Genomic DNA, 21,473 nt, shown 5'->3' with positions numbered 1-21,473 from the left:
TCTGGGATATGCTTGGTTGCTGCGGACAGGGTGTAGTAGAGGATCCCGCTTCAACATAACGGGTTATTTGGCATCATACAGACCCACTGATGTACTAGAACGTGGTCTGGAAGCACCTCCTAAACACTCTTTTTCCAGAGGTTTACAGGGGTGGAATGAGATAAGGCTACAGAAGGCCTTAGAACACAGAAGATATCTGGTGAGCGGAATAGTATATGCCGGCAATTTTATCCAGAAGACTGTAATCATTGCTTTTCCAAAATCAGTGCTAATGGCAGCACAGTAAAAAAGGTAAATAGCCTCTTAGTATTATTGTAAAAATATTTGACTTCATGGACACCCTTAAAGTGTGCTGTGGACCACCTCCCAACCCTACGCTCTGAGAATCACTGTTCTAGGAGGAGAGCACAGGGTTTTGATCAGGAGAGGCATACAGACACTTCCGGGGGTGTTGGTAACACTGTATTTCTTGTCCTGACAGATAATTACACATTTGCATACTTTATAATCGTTCGTTATAATGTGCCTATATCATTTATTTTATACCACACACACACACACACACACGATAAAGGAAAAAAATATTTATGGTTCAGGGTTATCTGACTGTGGTAAATGAGCTCATGGAGACCTTGCAATCTCCCTGCTCACAAGCACTGCTCTCAGGCCCTGTAGATGGCCATGCAGCTCACACTTCCTCCCTGAGCTGACAGTTTCTACGTTGGCTGTAAGGAGACAGTCCCAGGGCAAAGAGAAGGGAAGTCATCTCCCCTCTTCCCTGGGTGATACACTACCTGGCTTATCTTCTGAGTTGATCTTCAGCACATAAAAACAACATCTCTCGTTCTTGTCAAGCATCCTGGTTCAGCCTGGGCCTGTGGAATGCTGCTACTATAAGCATGCTAATGAAAAGTCCCAATCTAGCCTCACAACAAAACCACGACTAATAGTAAATAAGGGATATACGGTAGTGCTTTGTAAAGGGTAAATCACTGCACTAATACTCATGGTTATGTTTGTATGAGCATAACTTATGGTAAGATATTACAGAAACTTGGCAGCTTTCAGAAAATACAGGAGTCTGATTTTAAGAAATTCCGAAGAAAATAGGTCCTTACCTAAGGAATAGTTTGTCTTCCGTTGCATGCCAGATTTAATATGCACAATACCAGTAAATGTAATTAAAGACATTATGGAGGTCATCAGACTTTCTCCATTAATCAAATTGACGAGGCCTCTAGAGAGACCTATGGAAGGGAAGGTATTTTTTTTTGAGGTGGGAAAAACTTCATCAAAGTTAAAGAATAAAATCTTATTAGCAATAGAAGCATATTCATAGCTATGGATTTATATACTTCCCCTATGTACTTAAGGAAACTTTAGTTATGTTTGAAAACTCCCTTCAAGGAAATTTAGTTATATATCAACTGGAAATTAAGTCTAGACATCATCATTAGGTACCAAATTAATTGTGGTCGATTATGGTTTACGTAAGTTGGTTATCTAGTAACCAACTAGAGCTCTCATTTCTTGTTTCAAAGTACAAATAAAAACATGAAATTTGTTACTTTTTAATTCAATTTTTAAAAATTTGGCTTATATAAATACACACCATGTATTTAAGGTAAGACAAAAAATTACTATGGAGAAATAAAGTAAATTCATAAACCAATGCTTTATAGCATGATACTTAAGCAAAGTATTAAGGCAATTGTCCAGATAATCTAACTACGATTGGAAATTGTCTGACTTTCCCATACATTCCTTTCAAAGGTTTTAGAAATAAACTCCATAAATAGAGAGCATCCTCATATTATTTAATTCTATACTAATTTTTCTCCATTTATGATGATATTCTAAGTTTAGATATCCATCAATTATCATTTTTCTCTGCTATTAAATGTGCCTATAGTGGCAAAACTATAACTTCAAGCATCTTTAATAATTTTCTAATTGTCCAAAGGCAGGAAATGCTATTACATGGTAAAGGCCCCTCTTGCGAACCACCCACTCTAGAGCTGTGATCATAACCTAATACAGTACGTATGCTGTAGAAGAGAAGAAAAGCCAAGGCAGTCTGTTTCTGTGGAAGTTCAATCGTCTTGATGGTCCAATACCTCACCTCTCCCTGCATCCATGGCCTTTGCGGTAAGACTATTCAGTTTCTCTCACCCAAGAGATCCAGTCTGTTTAGTTCTGAGATTTGATGCAGAAGAGGCTTGAGAAAGATTTCTGCTTCCTCTCTTTTGGACCTCTGCCACCATCATGGCAGCATTCCCTGGCTACCCTCCTGGAGGAGTGTGAGAAATATGTGGTAGAAAAGAGGGCCTTCCCTGTCGAGGCCGTGTTAGATCACTTAGCTCCCAGATGACCCTTCAGCTGACTGTAGATTCATTAGTGAGCCTAGCCAAGATCAGCAGAGCCCAGTGCATACCATCAGAACTTCCAGACTCTTGAGAAATAATAAATTGTTGTTTTATGCCACTATGTTTTGAGTTGTTTCTTACTCAAAAAACTCTAACTGCTACTGTTGTACAATTATTCCATTTTAGAAAATTAAACTATGACAAAATTTGAATATTTGGAAATAACAGACATGAGGGCATAAGAGGAATCAACAGACCATAAAAATCTCAAGACAATGGGAAAGTACTTACATACTCTACTCATAGGCGTGGGCAGATTTTCTTTTGAGAATAAAATAAAAAAATATAAAAATCTTGCTTTGAAAATTCAGGCAAAAATGTTGCCAAGAGAAAAATACTTTTTAAATTTTTCTAAAGGATGTGAAGTGAGGAGACAAACAAAATCCCGAAAGTAATGACAAGATGACCAAAATTTATGAGAATAGCCTTGCAAGTTAACCTAAAGAAATTATTCAAATTCAACTATGGCAGGCCAGGAGATCAGTGGAAAACTAAACTAACTAGACTATGAGATGGTAAAGTTAAGAAAGTACGGAATGTTCTCAGGTGGCACAGAATTCCCTCAAATCTTTTTTTTTTTTTTAAGACTTTATTTTTTTCCTTTTTCTCCCCAAACGGCCCCCCCCCACCCCAGTACATAGTTGTATATTCTTCGTTGTGGGTCCTTCTAGTTGTGGCATGTGGGACACTGCCTCAGCGTGGTTTGATGAGCAGTGCCATGTCCGCGCCCAGGATTCGAACCAATGAAACACTGGGCTGCCTGCAGCGCAGTCAGCAAACTTAACCTCTCGGCCACAGAGCCAGCCCCTCCCTCAAATCTTTTGAGTAGAAAAAGGGCTGGCCCTGACTGAGCCCCATGGAGGCAGGGTTGGGTGATAGATGCTGGCACTTCGTTCTTCTAAAGTCTTAGCTCACAATCGGAATCTCCTTGTTTTGAAGACTTGGCTTTCCTTTATGCCCATGTGCACACTTGACGTGTCTCTTCTACTCTATGTCTACCTGCCTCGGGTAGCTCTTTACCCTTTAATTGGCCATAAAGTGAAAAGAGTGTGTGTGTCTGTGTGTCTGCCTGCATGTGTGTGCCATATTAAAATTCTATTTTAAAACAAATGTTCTACTTCTTATTATTAAAAAGTGACTACAGGAAAATAAATTAGGTCACTGTTTTTCCTGAAGGAGGCTCTTGGATTTTTTTTCTGAGTTACATTGACTTGATATTTTACTTTTAAATATAGATTTCTTTCTCCTAAAATAGGACACATTGAAAACACTGCATTATTAGTGATTTTATTGTTTTTGACTTCTCAGGCTTTTGGTCCTAATGGTGACAATGACTCCAAAGGCAACTTTTTTACAAATGCCATTAACCTAATGACAGTGTTTTCAAAGGAAAAGAGGTGTTAGGCAATTGAAATGTCACCACAATTTGTATGTAATATTATAATGCTCCCAGAACTATTCCATTGACTCAAGGTAGAGGCATGTATAAAGTAAAGGATTCCAAACAATCCTTGCCCTATTCCACAGCGGGATGTAAGGCGTAAAAAAATATGTACTAAGTAAGCCCATCCCTGGCATTTCATTCTCTTCTAAGCATCACCACTCGAATCTCTATGCTCAACTCCCAAAGCCCCAGTGCCGTGGTTCACATAGTGAAAAGCTATAGTGAACAGAAGATCTTAAAACTAGACAAGTAAAATACAGAATATGATATTTTAAATACAGGAAAAGAGAAAAATATAGCTACCAAGGTCTCTTATAGCCGTTGCAGTCAGCATGGGATCTGAACTCACAAGGATAGCTGCAAATAATAACCATGGGCTGGTTTTCAAAAGTAATTTATTCATGGATGCCAGATACCAAAGAATTAAGATGTAATTCATTATAAAGCCAGGAATTGTAATGAGAAGTATCTGCAAAAAAGTTTTACAGATAGAACAGTCAGATTGCCTTTGTATTCCATTTTTAAAAGCAGATAGTCAGGATTATTGGAGATGTAGAATCACGCTTAATCCGCCAGAGGGAAATTTTAAGTTATTTTATTAACAACCATGTGTTTGCAACTCTGGGAAGTAAGAGGCAAATATTGCAATGAGATTCTTAGGACCTAAGAAATACCAGTTATAGGAAATACCATATATATACCATAAAAATATATATGTAAGATATATCCACATTTAACTGTGCATAAAAACTGAGACATAGCCTATTAACAAATAAAAGCATACAAGTTTAGAAAGAAGTTAAAAAAGGGGAAAAGAGAAAATAAGATAACAGAAAGAATGTAGAAAAATGGGCAAGGACCATAGACAAGATGGGAAGGGAAATTCTGTTATTCTGGGGACTGGAACTTGACCCCCTGCCTTCTCACCACTGCCTTCTGCTTTCTCTTACTCTATCTGTGGCAGCTATTTAGCAAGATTTCATTCCCAAATGGACTTTGGAAAATGTGATAATTGTGCCTGAAGTTACCTAGAAGAATTCAGAACTGCACCCCATGTTCATTGCAGTATTATTTACAATAGCCAAGACGTAGAAGGAGCCTAAGTGTCCATCAATGAATGAATGGATAAAGAAAATGTGTTTTATATATATATATATATATATATATATATATATAATGAATATTATTCAGCTGTAAAAAGGAAGGAAATCTTGCCTTTTGCAACAACATGGATGGACCTTGAGGGCCATTTCACTATGCTAAGTGAAATAAGTCAGACAGAGGAAGACAAATACCATATGATTTCACTTATATGTGGAATCTAAGAAACAACAACAAAACTGAACTCGTAGGTACAGAGAACAGACTGGTTCACCCCATTGGTTCACCCCCAGAGGCAGGGGGTGGGGGATGGGTAAAATGGGTGTAGGGAGTCAAAAGGTACAAACTTTCAGTTATAAAATAAATAAATTATTGGGATGTAACTTACAGAATGATCATAGTTAATAATACTGTGTTGCGTATTTGACAGTTGCTAAAAGAGTAGATCTTAAAAGTCTGCATCACAAGAAAAGAAATTGTAATTATGCGAGGTGATGGATATATTAACTAGACTTATTTTGGTGATCATTTTGAAATATACACAAATATCAAATCATTATGTTGTACACCTGAAACTAATATAATGTTATATGCCAATTACATCTTAATTTTAAAAATAAAATAAAAAAGGATAATTATAAGGATTTCATAATGATGTTGAAAAATGCTCTCACTGCCAATAGTAAATAAATACAGCAATATAAAAAAAGAGATGAGTCTTGTGACTAAGCCGTATCATACATCCTTAATTACTTCTTTAGAATTTCAATAAGTAAAATTAAAGACATGCTTTCTGTAGAGATTACTGTCTGTAAAGATTACTAAACTTCCTTCTAAAAAGGTTTAGGGGGCCAGCCTGGCAGCATAGTGGTTAAGTTCATGCACTCCACTTCAGTGGCCTGAGGTTTGTGGGTTCAAATCCCAGGCATGGACCTACACACTACTCATTAAGCCATGCTGTGGCGGCATCCCACACACAAAATAGAAGAAGATTGGCATGGATGTTAGCTCAGTGACAATCTTCCTCAAGCAAAAACTGGAAGATTGGCAACAGATGTTAGCTCAGGGACAAACTGAAGTCAAGAACCCATAGATAATTACCTCTAGCGTGGCTGAGTTCTCATTTTAAGGTTTTAGTGGTCAGAAGACTCATATTATTAACTCCTGTTCAAAGGAACAAATTAAAATGAAGTTCTGAGACAAGAGTATTGAGGGTCAGGAGGCCCAAATCCTGTTCTTCCACAAAATACCTCTGGTTACTTTGATAAATCACATGGTATATTGTTTGCAAAAGTGACTGCAGTAATTCTGCTCTCTGAATTCATGCGATTGAGTAGCTATCTCCTACTCTGACTTTGGGTTAGTCATGTGATTTGCTTTGGTGAATAGGAACGCAAGCAAATCTGGTGCAAATAGAGATGTAAAAGGACTGGCAAATTTGAGCCTGCCCTCTCCTTCTGATGTTTGAGACTCGAACCACCTGGAATAACCTCCTAGATGATGAGATACATCTGTCGCAGTGACACCCATTGCCGACAGCCAATACTAACAGTACTGACAGACACATGAGTGAGGCCTCTAGCTCATACACCTTAGCTGACCCCTCCATTGAACACTCGGATGGCTCAGCAGAGATCACCTGAACCAGCCCAAACTACTTCTATATCTCTATTCTTTTCAATTTTGTTTTTTGTTTTGTCATTGTCTGAACTCCATTTGCTTGGACTCTGTTTAAAGTGTAAATGATCTTAATAGTTTTCCTTCTAACATAGTTTAGGGATTGGTCTTATATTTACAAAACTGTTTTGATTACTTTGAAAGAAATGTACACCTTGCTTCAGAAATAGACTATTTTATCTCAAGTTCTTTCCTTGACGGGATCCAAATATTACATGATAAGAAAAAAATTATAATAGTTTGTGAATTAGAATTATAGCTGTTTCTGTGAGTATGCTCTGCTTTTGTTCTTTTACATGTGGGTGTGGGAAGTTTTAGAAGGTGGGTATTTAAAATACAACTTTTATAGAAATCCACATACTTGTACATCTGGAGGTGGGTGGATTTGAACACACAGAGGAGGTAGAACCAGGGGAACAGCAAAGGCAGCGCCTGTGATTCTGGGCCCCTGGCCATGGTGGCTGAACCTGCAGCCTCAGGGAACCTGACAGCAGGAGCAGAGGTGGTGCACGCAACTCCAGCCTCCTGGCTGCAGTGGCAACCACAGCCACTGAGAATCAGGAAGCAGCAGTGATGGGGTCTGTGACTCTGGTACCTCCAGCTGCAGCAGTGCTTGTGATGCTGCCCCCCACCCCACGGCAATGGTGCCTGCAAACCCAACAACTCTGGATAGAGCGGAGGTGCCAGAGACTCTGGCTCACCCTGACCCTCCTTTTTCCCCCACCACAGCAGCATTGCTCATGACCCAGGAGATCCCAGATGCAGCAGAGGCACCCACCATCCTGGTGCCCCAGTGGCAACACCAGAGACCAATAGCGAGACCAACAGCAGCAAGGCACCAGCCATCCCAGAGGCACAAGTAGTGACAAGAAGGGCACCAATGACCCCTCTGGCAGAGGCAGTGAAGGGTGGAAAGTGCTGATTCTCAAGTAGAGCAAGAGGCAGCTTAGGCAAGAAAAACTGAAAACTTATGCTAGAGCACTACCTACTGAAAACCAAAAGAAAGCTTTCTAATTACCAACCTTTTGAATTGTTAGAATCAAACTAAACAAAGCTTTACCTAAATAAGAAAGGTGCTTACTACTTCAAACATGCTGGCAGAGCAACAACACAGCAAGGACCATGAAAAAGCATGGTAACATAGTGTCACAAAAAGAAAATGAAAATTCTCTGGAAACCAAATTTAAAGTCAAGGGAGCCTATACTCTAACTGATAGAGAATTCAAAACAACTGTTAAAAAGAATCTCAATGAGCTCCAAGAAAACTTGGAAAGGCAGTTCAGTAAGCTCAGGAATAAAATTAATGAACAGAAGGAATACTTTACCAAAGAGATTTAAACTCTGAAAAACAGAATCAAGCAGAAATCCTGGAGCTGAAGAACTCAATTAAAGAGATAAAAAATGCATTAGAAAGTAATGGAAATAGAGCAGCCTATAAAGAAGGGAGAATTAACAAGCTCGAAGATAGAAATCTAGAAATGATTCAGGGGGAGGAGATGAGAAAGAACTAAGATTTTCTAAAAATTAAGAAACTCTACAGAATTATCCAACTCCATTAGAAAAGGCAACATAGAGATAATGATTATTCCAGAAGTAGAAAGGGAGAAGGGAGCAAAGAGCTTATTTAAAGATATAATAGCTGAGAATGCTCCCAAACCGGGGAAGGAATTGGATATACAAGTCCATGAAGCTAATAGAGCATCTAATTGTCTCAACACAAAAAGACCTTCTCCAAGACACATTATATTAAAACTGTCAAAAGTCAATGACAAACAAAGGATTTTACAGACATCCAGGGAAAAAAAGACAATCACCCACAAAGAAATCCCAAGGTTACTAGCAGATCTTTCAGCAGAAACTTTGCAGGCCAGGAAAGAGTAGAAAAACATTCTTAAAATATTGAAAGATTAAAAACTATCAGCCAAGAACATTCTATTCAGCAAAGTTATCCTTCAGATATGAAAAAAAAATAAAAGCTTTCCCAGACAAAAGCTGAGGGAGTTCATCACCATTAGAGTTTCTTTACAAGAAATTTTAAGGGGAATAAATAGGGAAGAGGAAAAGGATGGAACCTGTATAGGCAAATGAAGATCAGATGTTATCAGCTGAAAAAGAACTATTTTATTTATAAGATGTTTTATACAAACCTCATGACAACCACAAAACTAAAATCTAATGCATAGACACAAGACATAAAAAAAGACGGAACTGAGAAAACACCATAGAAAACCACCAAACTAAAATGGCAGACAGAAACACAAGGAAAAAGAAACAATGGAGATATATGGCAACCAGAAAACAAAAGATAAAATGGCAGTACTAAGTCCTCATATATCAGCAATCACCCTAAATACAAGTGGATTGAATTGACCAGTCAAAAGACACAGAATGGCTGGATGAATTAAAAAACAAGACCCAACTATATGCTGCCTTCAGGAAACTCATCTCAGCTCTAAAGACAAACAGAGGCTCAAAGTGAAAGGATGGAAGACGATACTCTAAGAAAATGGCAGCCAAAAGAAAGTGGGTATAACAATACTTAGATCAGACAAAATAGACTTCAAGCCAAAAAAGGTAACAAGAGACAAAGATGGGCATTATATAATGATAAAAGGGACAATACATTAAGAAGACATAACATTTATTAATATATATGCACTTAACATATGAGCACAAAAATATATAAAGCAATTATTAACAGACCTAAAAGGCAAAATTGACAGCAACACAATAATAGTAGGGGACTTTAATACCCCACTTACATCAATGGATAGATCATCCAGACAAAAAAGTCAACAAGGAAACATTGGCCTTAGATGAAACATTAGACCAGAAACATTAGACCATTTAAGGCCTTAAAAGACATACACAGAACATTCCATCCAAAAGCAGCAGAATATACATTCTTCTCAAGTGCACATGGGACATTCTCAAGGATAGATCATGTGTTGGAACACAAAATAAGTCTCAATAAATTTAATAAAATTGAAATCACATCAAGCATTTTTTCCAATCATAATGGTATGAAACTAGAAGTAAAATTCAAGCAGAAACCTGGAAAAATCACAAATATGTGAAGACTAAACAACATACTACTGAACAACTATTGGCAAACAAATCAAAGGAGAAATTTTAAAAAAACTGAAGACAAATGAAAATAAAAATACAACATACCAAAAATCTATGGCATGCAGCAAAAGTACTAAGAGGGAAGCATATAGCAATAAAGGCCTACCTAAACAAACAAGAAAAATATTAAATAATCTAACCTTACACTTAAAGGAGTTAGAAAACAAACAACAGAAGCCCAAAGTCAGGAGAAGAAAAGAAAATTATAGGCCAATGTCCCTAATGAACATAGAAGCAAAAATTTTCAACAAAATACTAGCAAATAGAATATAACAATACATTAAAAGAATTATATACCAAGATCAAGTGGGATTTATTCCAAGAATACAAGGATGGTTCAACATCTGCAAAACCAATCAATGTGATACATCACATTAACAAAATGAAGGATAAAAATCATATGATCATTTCAATAGATGCAGAAAAAGCATTTGACAAGATTCAACATCCATTTATAATAAAAACTCTCAATAAAATGGGTTAGGAAGGAACGCACCACAATATAATAAAGGCCATATATAGCAAACCCACATCTAACAGCATACTCACTGGTGAAAATCTGAAAGCTATCCCTCTAAGATCAGGAAGAAGACAAAGATGCCCATCTTTCCACTCTTTTCCAACATAGTATTGGAAGTTCCAGCCAGAGAAATTAGGTAAAAATAAAATAAAGTAAAATAAAAGGTATCCAAATTGGAAAAGAAGAAGTAAGAAGTAAAACCACCACTATTTGTGGATGATGTGACTTTATATAAAAAACCCTAAAGATACACCAAAAAACTATTAGAAATAATAAATTGACATAGCAAAGTTGCAGAGTACAAAATCAATATACCAAAATCTGTTGCATTTCCATACAATAACGACAAACTATCAGAAAGAGCAATTAAGAAAACAATTTCATTTAGAATCACAACAAAAAGAATAAGATACCTAAGAATAAATTTAATCAAGGAGGTGAAAGACTTTACCCTGAAAACTATAAGACACTGTTGAACGAAATTGAAGAAGACACAAAGAAATGGAAAGATATTTCATGCTCATGGATTGGAAGAATTAGCATTGTAGAAATGTCCCTGTTACCTAAAGTAGTCTACAGATTTAATGCAAACCCTATCAAAATCCCAATGACATCTTTCACAGAAATAGAACAAAAAATTCCAAAATTTTCATGGAACCACAAAAGATCCTGAATAGCCAAAGCAATCCTGAGAAAAAAGAGCGAAGCTGGAGAATCATACTCCCTGATTTCAAATTATACTACAAAGCTATAGTAATCAAAACAAAAGCATGGTATTGGCAGAAAAACAGACACACAGATCAGAGGAACAAAACTGAGAGCTCAGAAATAAACCAACACATCTCCTGACAGCTCATTTTTGACAAGGGAGCCAAGAATATAAGATGGAGAAAGGAAAGTCTCTTCAATAAATGGTATTGGAAAAACTGGACAGCCATACACAAAAGAATGAACGTAGACCATTGTCTTACACCACACACGAAAGTTAACTCTAAATGTATTAAAGAGTTGCATGTAAGACATGAAACCATAAAACTCCTAGAAGAAATCATAAACAGTACATTCTTTGGCAATGGTCTTAGCAACATCTTCTTCAATACGTCTCCTCAGGCAAGGGAAACAAAAGCAAAAATAAACAAAAGGGATTATGTTAAACTAAAAAGCTTCTGCACAGCAAGGGAAATCATCAGTGAAACGGATAGACAACCTACTGAATGGGAGAAGATATTTGCAGATCATATATCTGATAAAGGGTTAATATCCAAAATATATTAAAAAACTCATACAACTCAACAACCAAAAAACAAATAAGTCAATTAAAAAATGAGCAGAGGGTCTGGCCCCATGGCTGAGTGGTTAAGTTCGCCCGTGCTCTGCTTTGGCGGCCCAGGGTTTTGCCAGTTTGGATCCTGGGCGTGGACACGGCATCACTCACCAGGCCATCTGAGTAGACATTTTTTCCCAAGAAGACACACAGACGGCCAACAGGCACATGAAGAGAGGTTTAGCATCACTAATTGTTAGGGAAATGCAAATCAAAGCCACAATGAAATATCACCTCTTGTATGTTAGAATGGCTATTATCAAAAAGACAAGATATAACAAGTGTTGGAGAGGATGTGAGGAAAAGGGAACCCTCATATACTAGTGGTAGGAATGTAAATTGTTGCAGCCACTATGCAATACAGTATTCCTCAAAAAAATTAAGAAGAGGGGCCGTGCACTCCGCTTTGGTGGCCCAGGGTTTTACCATATGACCTAGCACTGCTCATCAAGCCATGTTGAGGTGGCATCCCACACAGCAGAGCCAGAAGGACCTACAACTAGAATATACAACTATGTACTGGGGACTTTGGGGAGAAGAAAAAAATTAAGAAGAGAACTACCATATGATCTAGCTATTCCACTTCTGGGTATTTATCGAAAAATATGAAAAAACTAATCTGAAAAGATATATGCGCCCCTATGTTCATTGAAGCATTATTTACAATAGCCAAGATATGGAAACAACCTAAGTGTCCATTGATAGATGAATGGACAAAGAAGATGCGGTAGGATGTTACAGTGAGAAAAAGGAACCCCCTTATGTATAATGGGCCCAGTCTGGGTCACATGCCTAACACAATGGCCAAAGACTGAACTATGTGCCTACAGACCAATAGAGGCACTAGTGAAGAGACAGTCTTGGAAGTCAAAAGCAACAGGGGGCATTTTGACGGCTAGAGAAGAGGATCACGAACATCATGGAAGATCTTAAGTGCCATACTAAGAATTAGGCACTTTTGTGTTGTTATTAGAAACACAGTAATAAATTTTGTTCTTTAAATTCTCCTTTAAAACGTTTCATGGTAGTTTGGGAAATTCCAACATTATTTAAGTCTAGAGGTAGTAGGCTGAAATTTTATCTTAAAACTATTCCATTCACACACAATCTCATCTCCTAGAAAGTAACCACAATAAACATTTTGGAGTGTAAACACCATCCTCAACACATAGATGAAAAAACCACAACTTTTATCAACAATTTCCTTTTACTAGATCTTATATATTTCATGTTAGCTCTCTTATAGCATCTCAGAGTTCGAATTATAACTGGCATTACGTTCTGCTGATTGGGTTTTCAGAAATACTTTTTTCCTCCATGAGTTTTTTTCCTGTCTTCAATATGCTGGACAATTGCCAAGATACGGTTTATTCAGCAGAATATAAAGCTGAATTGACTTCTCCCATACCTTGCACTTTTCCCCTGTCTTCTTTGCTTCCTAATTTGGGGCAAATTTTTAAAAAATCTGAACATAGATAACAGAATAAATGATATTATTGAAAAAGAATACTTCTTACCTGCCAAAATAACTTGTTGAGCATGTAAACATCCATGTCAAATGCAACATTAAAGATAATTATTGGTGTAAATATATCAAAAAATAAGCCTGGATCTATCCATTGTATGGCATCTGCATATCTTTGGACCTAATAATATAAAAATATGTCATTTTCTCATTCATCCATCCTTCTATTAGCATAGACTATGTGCCAGGCATCCTATCTCTAGCAATAGAGAAAAAGAAACATCGCAATGTAGTAAGTGCTAAAGTTTTAACTCTTTAATTGTAATTTCCATCATATTTCCAATTACAGTGGAAAGTTACTGCATATCTCCATGCCAATTTTACTTTTTTAGAGAACAGGTATAGGAAGTACATTGACATGGACACTAGAGAATATGTAGATTTTCAGGCATACAAGAGGAAGAACGAGATTTCAGGTGGATGGATTATCGTGAATGAAATCCACAAAGGAGTAAAAGAATCATACCAAATTTCAGAAGCCACAAATAATCAGCCACGGCTTATATAGAAGATGTGTGTGGAAGGATAGCGGGGATGGAGGCTGCGAAGTTAATGCAGCTCATGAAATAACTAATTAACGGTGTTCATCATAAATTTTTGGTTGATATTTGTAAATCCTATTATGGGCATCCATTTAACATTTCATTCATTAAAGAAAACACTGAGTACCAACTGTGTTGGGTGATATCTCATGTGGGAGATGATCTACACAGGTCTCTTGCATTTCTCCACGTCTTATGCGTGGTGGCACTGATTGCTTTTCTTCCCAACTACCTTTTCAAGAATGTTTGCATGGCTAACAGCTTTGGGAGATAGAGCAAGCATCTCCTTTCAGAGCAAAGAGTAGGTTTAGTATACTGTCTAGTATAATAAAGGTAATGTCTCCCTCTGGGGCAAAAGGACAGATAGGTTTAAATTTAAAATATTTTTATAACCTTCTTTATCTTTAGATATTTACTATGTGGCCTGTTACAGAAAAAGTTTGCCGCTGACCCCTGGGTTAGAGGACTATTTAATGTGTCAATAATGTATTCTATATCCCTTATACCAAGTATGTTCTCTCTCCACTACCTGACTCCAGTTGTTCCCAACTGTTTAGTAACACTGTAACTGCCTTGACTATATATTTTGCATTGCTCCCCATTTCCAACTCCAGGTAAGAGTTTCATCTTGTGTTTCTTAATATAGTCTAAGCCAGACACACTTAGAGACTAGTCTCTGTTTGAATGGGAACCTCATGGAACATTCTTAACTAAGGCAACAGATTGGTTCAATGTCAGAATTCTCCTGCTACTAGAGTCTTGTTACCAGCAGCTCAAAGCCTCTCTGGGCTTCTATCTCGTTAACCAATTTCTTGTCTGAGGTTGTAAACTCTGTTTAGATGTGCATTAGCTACTCACACTCCCAGTAGCTCTATGTGTACTCATTTTGCATTGCCTAACTCATTTCATACCTAGGCCCTATTTTGACTATGTTTAGCTGGATCTGAGCTCTTTCATGCCTCGTTCCTTTCTCTACTCTTATGATCTGATGTTATCCACACCACAATCATCTATCAACTGGCAGAATAGTGAAGAAATAAGTATTTTTACAAATTTTCTTAAGTCATCTTTGTATTTATATGAGTCTTAGATATAGTACACAATATTCATATTTACTACACACACCTGGTCAGATGTAAAACTTAACATTTCAAAACTGCATCCAATGAAAAATAATATCACAGGGAGAGGAATTGGAAAGTCTTTCAAGTGTAGATTTAAAAATGCTGCAAAAAAATAAATATCTTTACTAAAAGGCAGCAAAATATCGCATTTATAGAACTTTAATTTGGCATGGTTTCTCAGTACTGAGAACAATGAAATACCATTCCTGTACTCACTTCTTATATTCCTGTAATTGAAACTCTCACACTTAAGCACACAGAATCCGTGTAATTGTTAATCCACTAGATTCTTGCTTTACCTCTTCTATGAAGTTTCTCATTTCCTTAGAATCTTTAGTAAATATTGCTAACAATCATTGGCTCTTGGATTACTATCAAAATATTTATAGCAGTTTTAGTACACGCTATAAATCAGATATTAGTTTCTTTAGCAATCCTACAATGAGAGGTTAATAAATAACTAAATTTTCATGAAATCTCCTGATTGATTCCCAAGATAACAGTGAGGAAGTAGCTATAATAATTTGACCAAGGGGAAAAACTAGCTACCTATTACCAGTTATCTACTACAGATTAAAAAGCCTATAATGAGTATTTAACTTTGTTTAACTGTGTTCATCATTGCTATCCAAGTGCAATAAGCAACATCACAGCATTTCCTTCAGTTTCATGTTTTCTGCTTCTTTGTAATACAAACCCTGATCAGGTCAAAGAATACAAAAAAAAAGTGCTTTCTTTAGATCGCTACATTATTCTTTTCTTCTCAGGAGAGTTAGGCACAATTTATCATTTCGATAAAACGTATGAGACACCCTACCCAGTTAAAAAGTAACTGAGCCATCCAGAAGACCTATCACTTTAAAAATTCTTTGTGTAAGGGAAGAAAGTGGTAGGACAACCAACTTTTCAATATGAATGAAACTATAGTATATGATAACGCAGATAACAAGAAAATCCCCCAACCCTTGATTTTCTGCTTCTTTGCTTCAACTCTCCCGGTCATTTAAATATAACCATGACCTAGCAAGTAAGAACGTGGGAATAGTTTGAATCCAATAGAGGTAAAGAATATGGATCAGATTCTACTTGTCTCTTCTAAGAGACAGATTACTGTTAGATTCATTTGATTGAAAATCTTGGAATAAAGGTATGAATTTAGGAACAAAATTCTAATTTCCTATTATTGCTACTTTCCTTAATTCCATATGGTGGCATTTACAAGACATATCCAAAGTATAAACTCAAATAAAGAAACTTACACCTACCTCCAACTGTACAGATTAAAGACAATATTAGAATGATTTCAGGGAGGCCCTCAGATTGATTCTCGATCCCAGTCCTGAATAAATCCATCCAGGGACCAGTAGAGCCTTTGTTTAAAAAAGATAAATTAGAAAGACCGGAACTGGACGTCATCCTGTTGTTTCTCACGGATCATCTGAATCCAGTTCTTAGGACTCTGCAAAACTAACACAGGGTCAAAAGAATGTAAGATTTACTTTCTCAATGGCTTTCTAATGCTTATCTAAAAAAAGGAAAAAAACCCCTGCATTTCTCCTTAATTCCTTAATTATTTATAGTGATATCTGAGGGTCTGCCAAAATTAGGAATGCCTCCTCCTTCTATGATGCTTTCGATTTAAATGAGATAGAAAGGTACAACCCCAAGGGATAGAGACTAGCCAGTGTCACTCTGTGTTCACTTACAATGCCAGGTACTATTCAGCTATATTCGCCCTGCATCTATCCAACTGCCTGAAAGGATTTTTTTTTTTTTTTTTGAGCAAGATTAGCCCTGAGCTAACATCTGCTGCCAATCTTCCTGTTTTTGCTGAGGAAGACTGGCCCTGAGCTAACATCCATGCCCATCTTCCTCTACTTTATACGTGGGACACCTACCACAGCATGGCTTGCCTAGCGATGCAAAGGTCCACCTGGGATCGTTTGAACCGGCAAACCCCAGGCCGCCAAAGCGGAATATGCAAACTTAACCACTGCGCTACCCGGCTGGCCCCTGAAAGGATTTTTCATCTAACTGGTCATCATGACCATAAGATGGTGCAGGTTACTTAGCTCTGGGGATGGACAGCTGAGGGGTTTGTCCTCAGCTTATCTGAGCCTCTGGAAACATGTTGTGGCAGCTATTCCAAAGTGGGAAGTGGGATCGGGAAGAATATTCTGATATCTTTTGTAGTTCTATCCAGACAGAAATTAGTAGACCATGATGATATCAAAGCATAACTTTCTTTTATCTCATTTGGGCCACTCATGGGCCAGAAAAAGAGATTTCTCTAACTTTTATAGATTTACGTAGCAAGCAAGAATGTAAGAAAAATATTGAAACTGAAAGGATTTAGGACAGGGGAGATATTACACATTCTATCTCAATGTTACTTCTTAGAAGAGGAGCAACAGGGCCACGATGTGTCTTGGTTTGAAAAAATAAATAATAGCTGTAGTCTGCCAGTCTCACCTGCTTCCCTGGTAAGGAAAGTGTTACATCAGGGATCTTAAACTTCATGCAGGCAATTCTTCCAATTCAGTTTCTTATAATAGTGGCTTAAGATTTTCTAGAGTCCGCCATTAGCATCGTATCTGGCTGCCTTGCTAAGCATTCATTTAGTTTTACTAAACTTCCTCTCATAATCCAGCAATGCCTGCTTTTTTAGTTTCAAATATATATATATATTTATTATATGCTCTTTTCTGATTCCAAAAATAATGTTTTGAAAGAGAAAATTAATTAAATGGATACATACTTATTGTGAAGACTTTTGAAATAAATATGTAAAGAAACATTTCAAAACAGAAAAAAATTATCCACAGTCATGTCATCTAGTGGCTCTTATACGTTTTATTTACATAGTTGGGTTCATTCTTATATAATTATACTTTATGCCGTTTTCCACTTGTATCACTAGCATCAAAGAGCCTTGATGTAAACATCACGTACAGAGGTTGTATCATATTAGCACCGATGTAAAAGTACTGACTCTGTGATCAGACTGTCTGCATGCAAGGCTTCTTTACAATATTTTTGAGTCAGGTTTTGTGAGAAAGCGTATCCATGCCCTTTAGGCAAAGACCACCAGGAACACTTCTGTTGTTGGTAAGTTTAGTTTATTATTTGTCACAGCGAGGGAGAACATTGACCCTGGGGAACTGTGGGCTGTTTTAGTAAAAGGATGTTAGAAAGAACTTATTGCGAATCCTGGCTGTGCTGAGTAATTTTGGAGCGAGCCTAAGGAAATGAGGATTTTCTTTAGACTGGGTGCTGTCAGAAAGCAAGGACAGCTCTGTGCTTGGGTATCTCAATAAGTCTTATCTCTAGAGAGGGCCAACTCGAATGAGGATAAAGCTGTCATGGGTACAGAAGCAGCAGTCACTCATGTTACCCAAGAGAGGGGATGTTTGGTATTGTTTGGGTTGCATGGTGACTTTGATTTTGTCTTGCTTTATTGTGGTCTCAGAGGAAACTCATCTGATGTTGACGTTCTGTGAGATTATGTCCAACAGGATAATGTTAGACTAGCTGTGAGCATCAGGCTAGCTTGTTGAAACACTGAGTGAGACCTAGCTCTGTCAGACCCGTTCCTGATGTCAAGGGCTGCTTTTTTTGTTTGTTTGTTGTTTTTCCCCAAAGGATTTCTAAATTCCTTAACCTCACTTTAACATGTCAAGAGCTGGAGGTAGCCCAGTGGATCTTGGTAGTAATATAAGTGACAGAGCAGAGCAAGTTCAGCTATCCCTCTGGTAGAGATCCTTAATCTTGGCTACACTTTGGAATCACTTACAGGGTTTTCAAAATACTGATTCTTGGGTGACACCTCCAGAAGTTAATTTAATTGGCCCGAGGTGCAGCCTGGGTATTGGAAACTTCAAAAACTTCTCTGTGATTCTAATGAGCAGCGATTGTTTAGAAGCACTGATCCAGGAGAAGCCCACGCCATTAGAGAAGAATGCTGCGATAGACTGACAAGGTTTGCTTTTAGTTAACACGAAACTATTTGGGAAAACATTGTCAACGTCACTTATTAACTTGCCCACTGTTACTCCCAGACCAAGCAGGCTTGACCAAAAAAGGAAAACTATTTTCTGCATCACAGTTATACATTCCTACATGCTTTCAGAATTTAATGCAGGAAAGGAGTCTATTGTTTTCCAAACTGGAAGTAGGGAGATATTTTCTCGTAAGGATTTTTCCCATTTCTAAAACTGTTTGAAAACTTTAATAAGTGTTTATACATTCAATCCTAATAAATCCCTTTCAGAAAAGAATAAAATTACTCCAAGTCTTAATTATTCTGGAAATTCAAGGATATATATGATCAAGTTCAACAGAATTGTACTCTCTGGTTGGGAATATGTGCCAAACACTCGGTTTAGCTTCTTCAACCTCCACTCCAAATTCTCCTAACAAACCTTTCCCCTAAGAAATGATCTCATCTGAAGTCAGCATGTAAATGCTAATATTACTCTAGTTTATATTTTTAAAGGTATGAATGAAGAAGTAGCAGTGAGAAGAAACAGATTTTCAATATAATTAAAATTAAAACTCCTTCTTCCGGTTAAACTGACTTTTGACAACATTGGATGTGTTTATGAGTCCATGTCTCATTAAGGAAAAATCGGTTTGTCTTGAAATTACCACATGGGTTTCCTACGGTAATTTATCATCAATAAATTAGATAAGGCCTCAATTCTCTTTGTGTGTGGAGTTAACTGATGACTGCCCTCTCAAAAATGGCATGTGGATTTGTCCTCAACAGTCAGTCGACCTTGAGAAATTCTCTTTCTCATGCAGTGCAAGTCATAATCATTCACCTTGTCCCTGAAAATGAGAAGTCTTTCCTTCTTTCAATGACTACATTTTGAAGGAATTACATGACAAAAGTATCCTGAAGAGGGCACCGTGGGATCCCAGTGATCTTCCCAAGGTGCCAAGCACTTGCTTATTATGACAGATATAACAACTGGGGTTGGATTGTCTCCTCAGTAAACCTCCTACCATGCAACACAGCAGCCATCTTACTCACAGGCTCGGGAGGTGCGCGGTCTGTTGGCCTCCTAGTGCTCTTCACTCACAATGCGCCCTTCCTCGTCTTGGCTCAGCTCCATACACCTGAGGAAATGCAGGCGTCAGTGTGCTTTCCCCTCTGTGCCTCATTAAGGCAAAGGGAACAGCATGAGCCAGGTGAATAATAAGGAAAGTTGACAGAGGAAGTGTCATGGGGGAGGGCAGGGGCTGAGGTAGAAATTCAAACTGAGCAACTGGTTGATCTTTGGGAAAGTCCTTGATTGGCTGCTATAAAACTCCAGGAGGGAACAGTTGGCTGAATCTGCAGCTGGAATACTGTGGGAACATTTGTTCCTCTCGGAGGGGAGGTTGAGGGAGAATGTACCAGAGAGGAAGGGCAACTTCTTAAAAAGGAAACTAGGTGAGGGCTCACCATCCATAGCCTCAGGAGAAGTATGCTGTGGTATGTGAGAAGTGGAGCCTAGCTATTCCGTTCAACCCAGAGCAGCCACAACCAACTGCTCCTCGCTGACAGTTACTTGCTCCAAGCCCCGCCCCTGGTCTGCACCCATTGGCTTCAGGTTCATAGTTCTTGATTTGATTGGCTGATGCGATACAGTCCTAGAAGGTGCTACACAGCATCATTGCTCCTGCACGCCTAAGTCTACCTTTGAAGACTTAAGGCCATGTTTATTAAACAAGAGTGAAAAAGAATCTCCAGAAATTGTATTGCTACGTTAATTTAAAGCTTTTGAACAGTGGATTTCTGGCAAAGAGCGGATGAATACTATTTGCCCAGGATTCTGGTAGGAGTGAGTTTCCTGGATAAGTTAGGATGGTAGAGATTTTGAAATATGAGGACGCAAGTTGCTGGGTGAGAAAAAGCAAAAAAGAGAATGCCTGTTCTAGGCATGTAGGAGAATAGAATCAAGACAGGCAAGGTGGACTTTCACTTCTGGGTCTTTTTTTTAAGGAACAATGATATACTCATTTCTTTTTTCTAAACATAATATGTAGAGGATATTATAACTGAAATTACTTAGTGATATTACCGTTGAGCCGATTTTCATATTCCCACTTTCATCATAAAATATTTTGGGAGAAATTTTGTAATAATTTTGAAATCTAGATGGATACTTATTTGGCATATGTAATACCTGTTTATAATTTTGCTCACACAAAGCCTTTGTGAAGCTATTTTGATGCCTATGAAAAGGGATGTGCAGAGAAGAGAGGTGGAAAAGTAGGGAAGTGAAAGGCGGACCTACCAAAGACAGAAGTAAATAGTAAAGGTTCTCTGAATAAATTATCCTTCTGGCTGGCAGAGAAGCATTCACAGCCTTCCTGTGTGGTCTTGTAGTGGCCGCAAAGCAATAGACTTTGTTGAAGGAAATTATTTTCACAAAGTTAGCAATGTAAATTCATTTTGAGGATGGTCAGTTAAGGAAACTAAGAGAGACTTTTAAAAAGCCATAAGGTGCACACAATGTTTTAATGAAATAAAAGTTGGGGTTGTTTCTGAATAACTCATTTGGATGGAAACATAAGGATCGCACGCAAGGTATCTTCTGTTAAGTTAGAATTAATTTTAGCAAATGAAATATTCGCTATATCTATACATTTATCCAGAAAGACGTTCATGTTT

The 21,473-nt window shown here is 37.6% G+C and overlaps 1 protein-coding gene across 14 annotated transcripts in view; it reads right to left on the bottom strand.

Annotated features, from left to right (window-relative positions):
- SLC9C1 (solute carrier family 9 member C1) overlaps window positions 1–20,394 on the bottom strand; it is a 94,416-nt gene extending 74,022 nt beyond the window's left edge. For 3 of the 14 annotated variants that reach the window (XM_070242778.1, XM_070242786.1, XM_070242781.1), the window contains exons 1-6: window positions 20,262–20,382; window positions 19,848–19,933; window positions 16,078–16,182; window positions 14,814–14,914; window positions 13,139–13,267; window positions 1,119–1,247 (exon numbers count right to left, since the gene is read on the bottom strand). Coding sequence is in view for 4 of the 14 variants with exons in the window: in XM_070242781.1 (XP_070098882.1) it covers window positions 1,119–1,203 (85 nt within the window). In the remaining 10 variants the exon portion in view is untranslated. Of the gene's footprint in view, window positions 1–794; window positions 876–1,118; window positions 1,248–4,173; window positions 4,340–13,138; window positions 13,268–14,813; window positions 14,915–16,077; window positions 16,280–19,847; window positions 19,934–20,261 lie in introns of those variants that run through there. The other 11 variants (XM_070242777.1, XM_070242784.1, XM_070242785.1 and 8 more) reach the window with 8 other exon arrangements.
- Window positions 20,395–21,473: the final 1,079 nt, after the last annotated feature.

This window comes from Equus caballus, chromosome 19 (genome assembly GCF_041296265.1).
Source record: "Equus caballus isolate H_3958 breed thoroughbred chromosome 19, TB-T2T, whole genome shotgun sequence".
In the NCBI taxonomy this organism is placed as follows: domain Eukaryota; kingdom Metazoa; phylum Chordata; class Mammalia; order Perissodactyla; family Equidae; genus Equus; species Equus caballus.
Note: the sequence above shows the minus strand (reverse complement) of the source record. Positions and strands in the feature narration are given on the sequence as shown.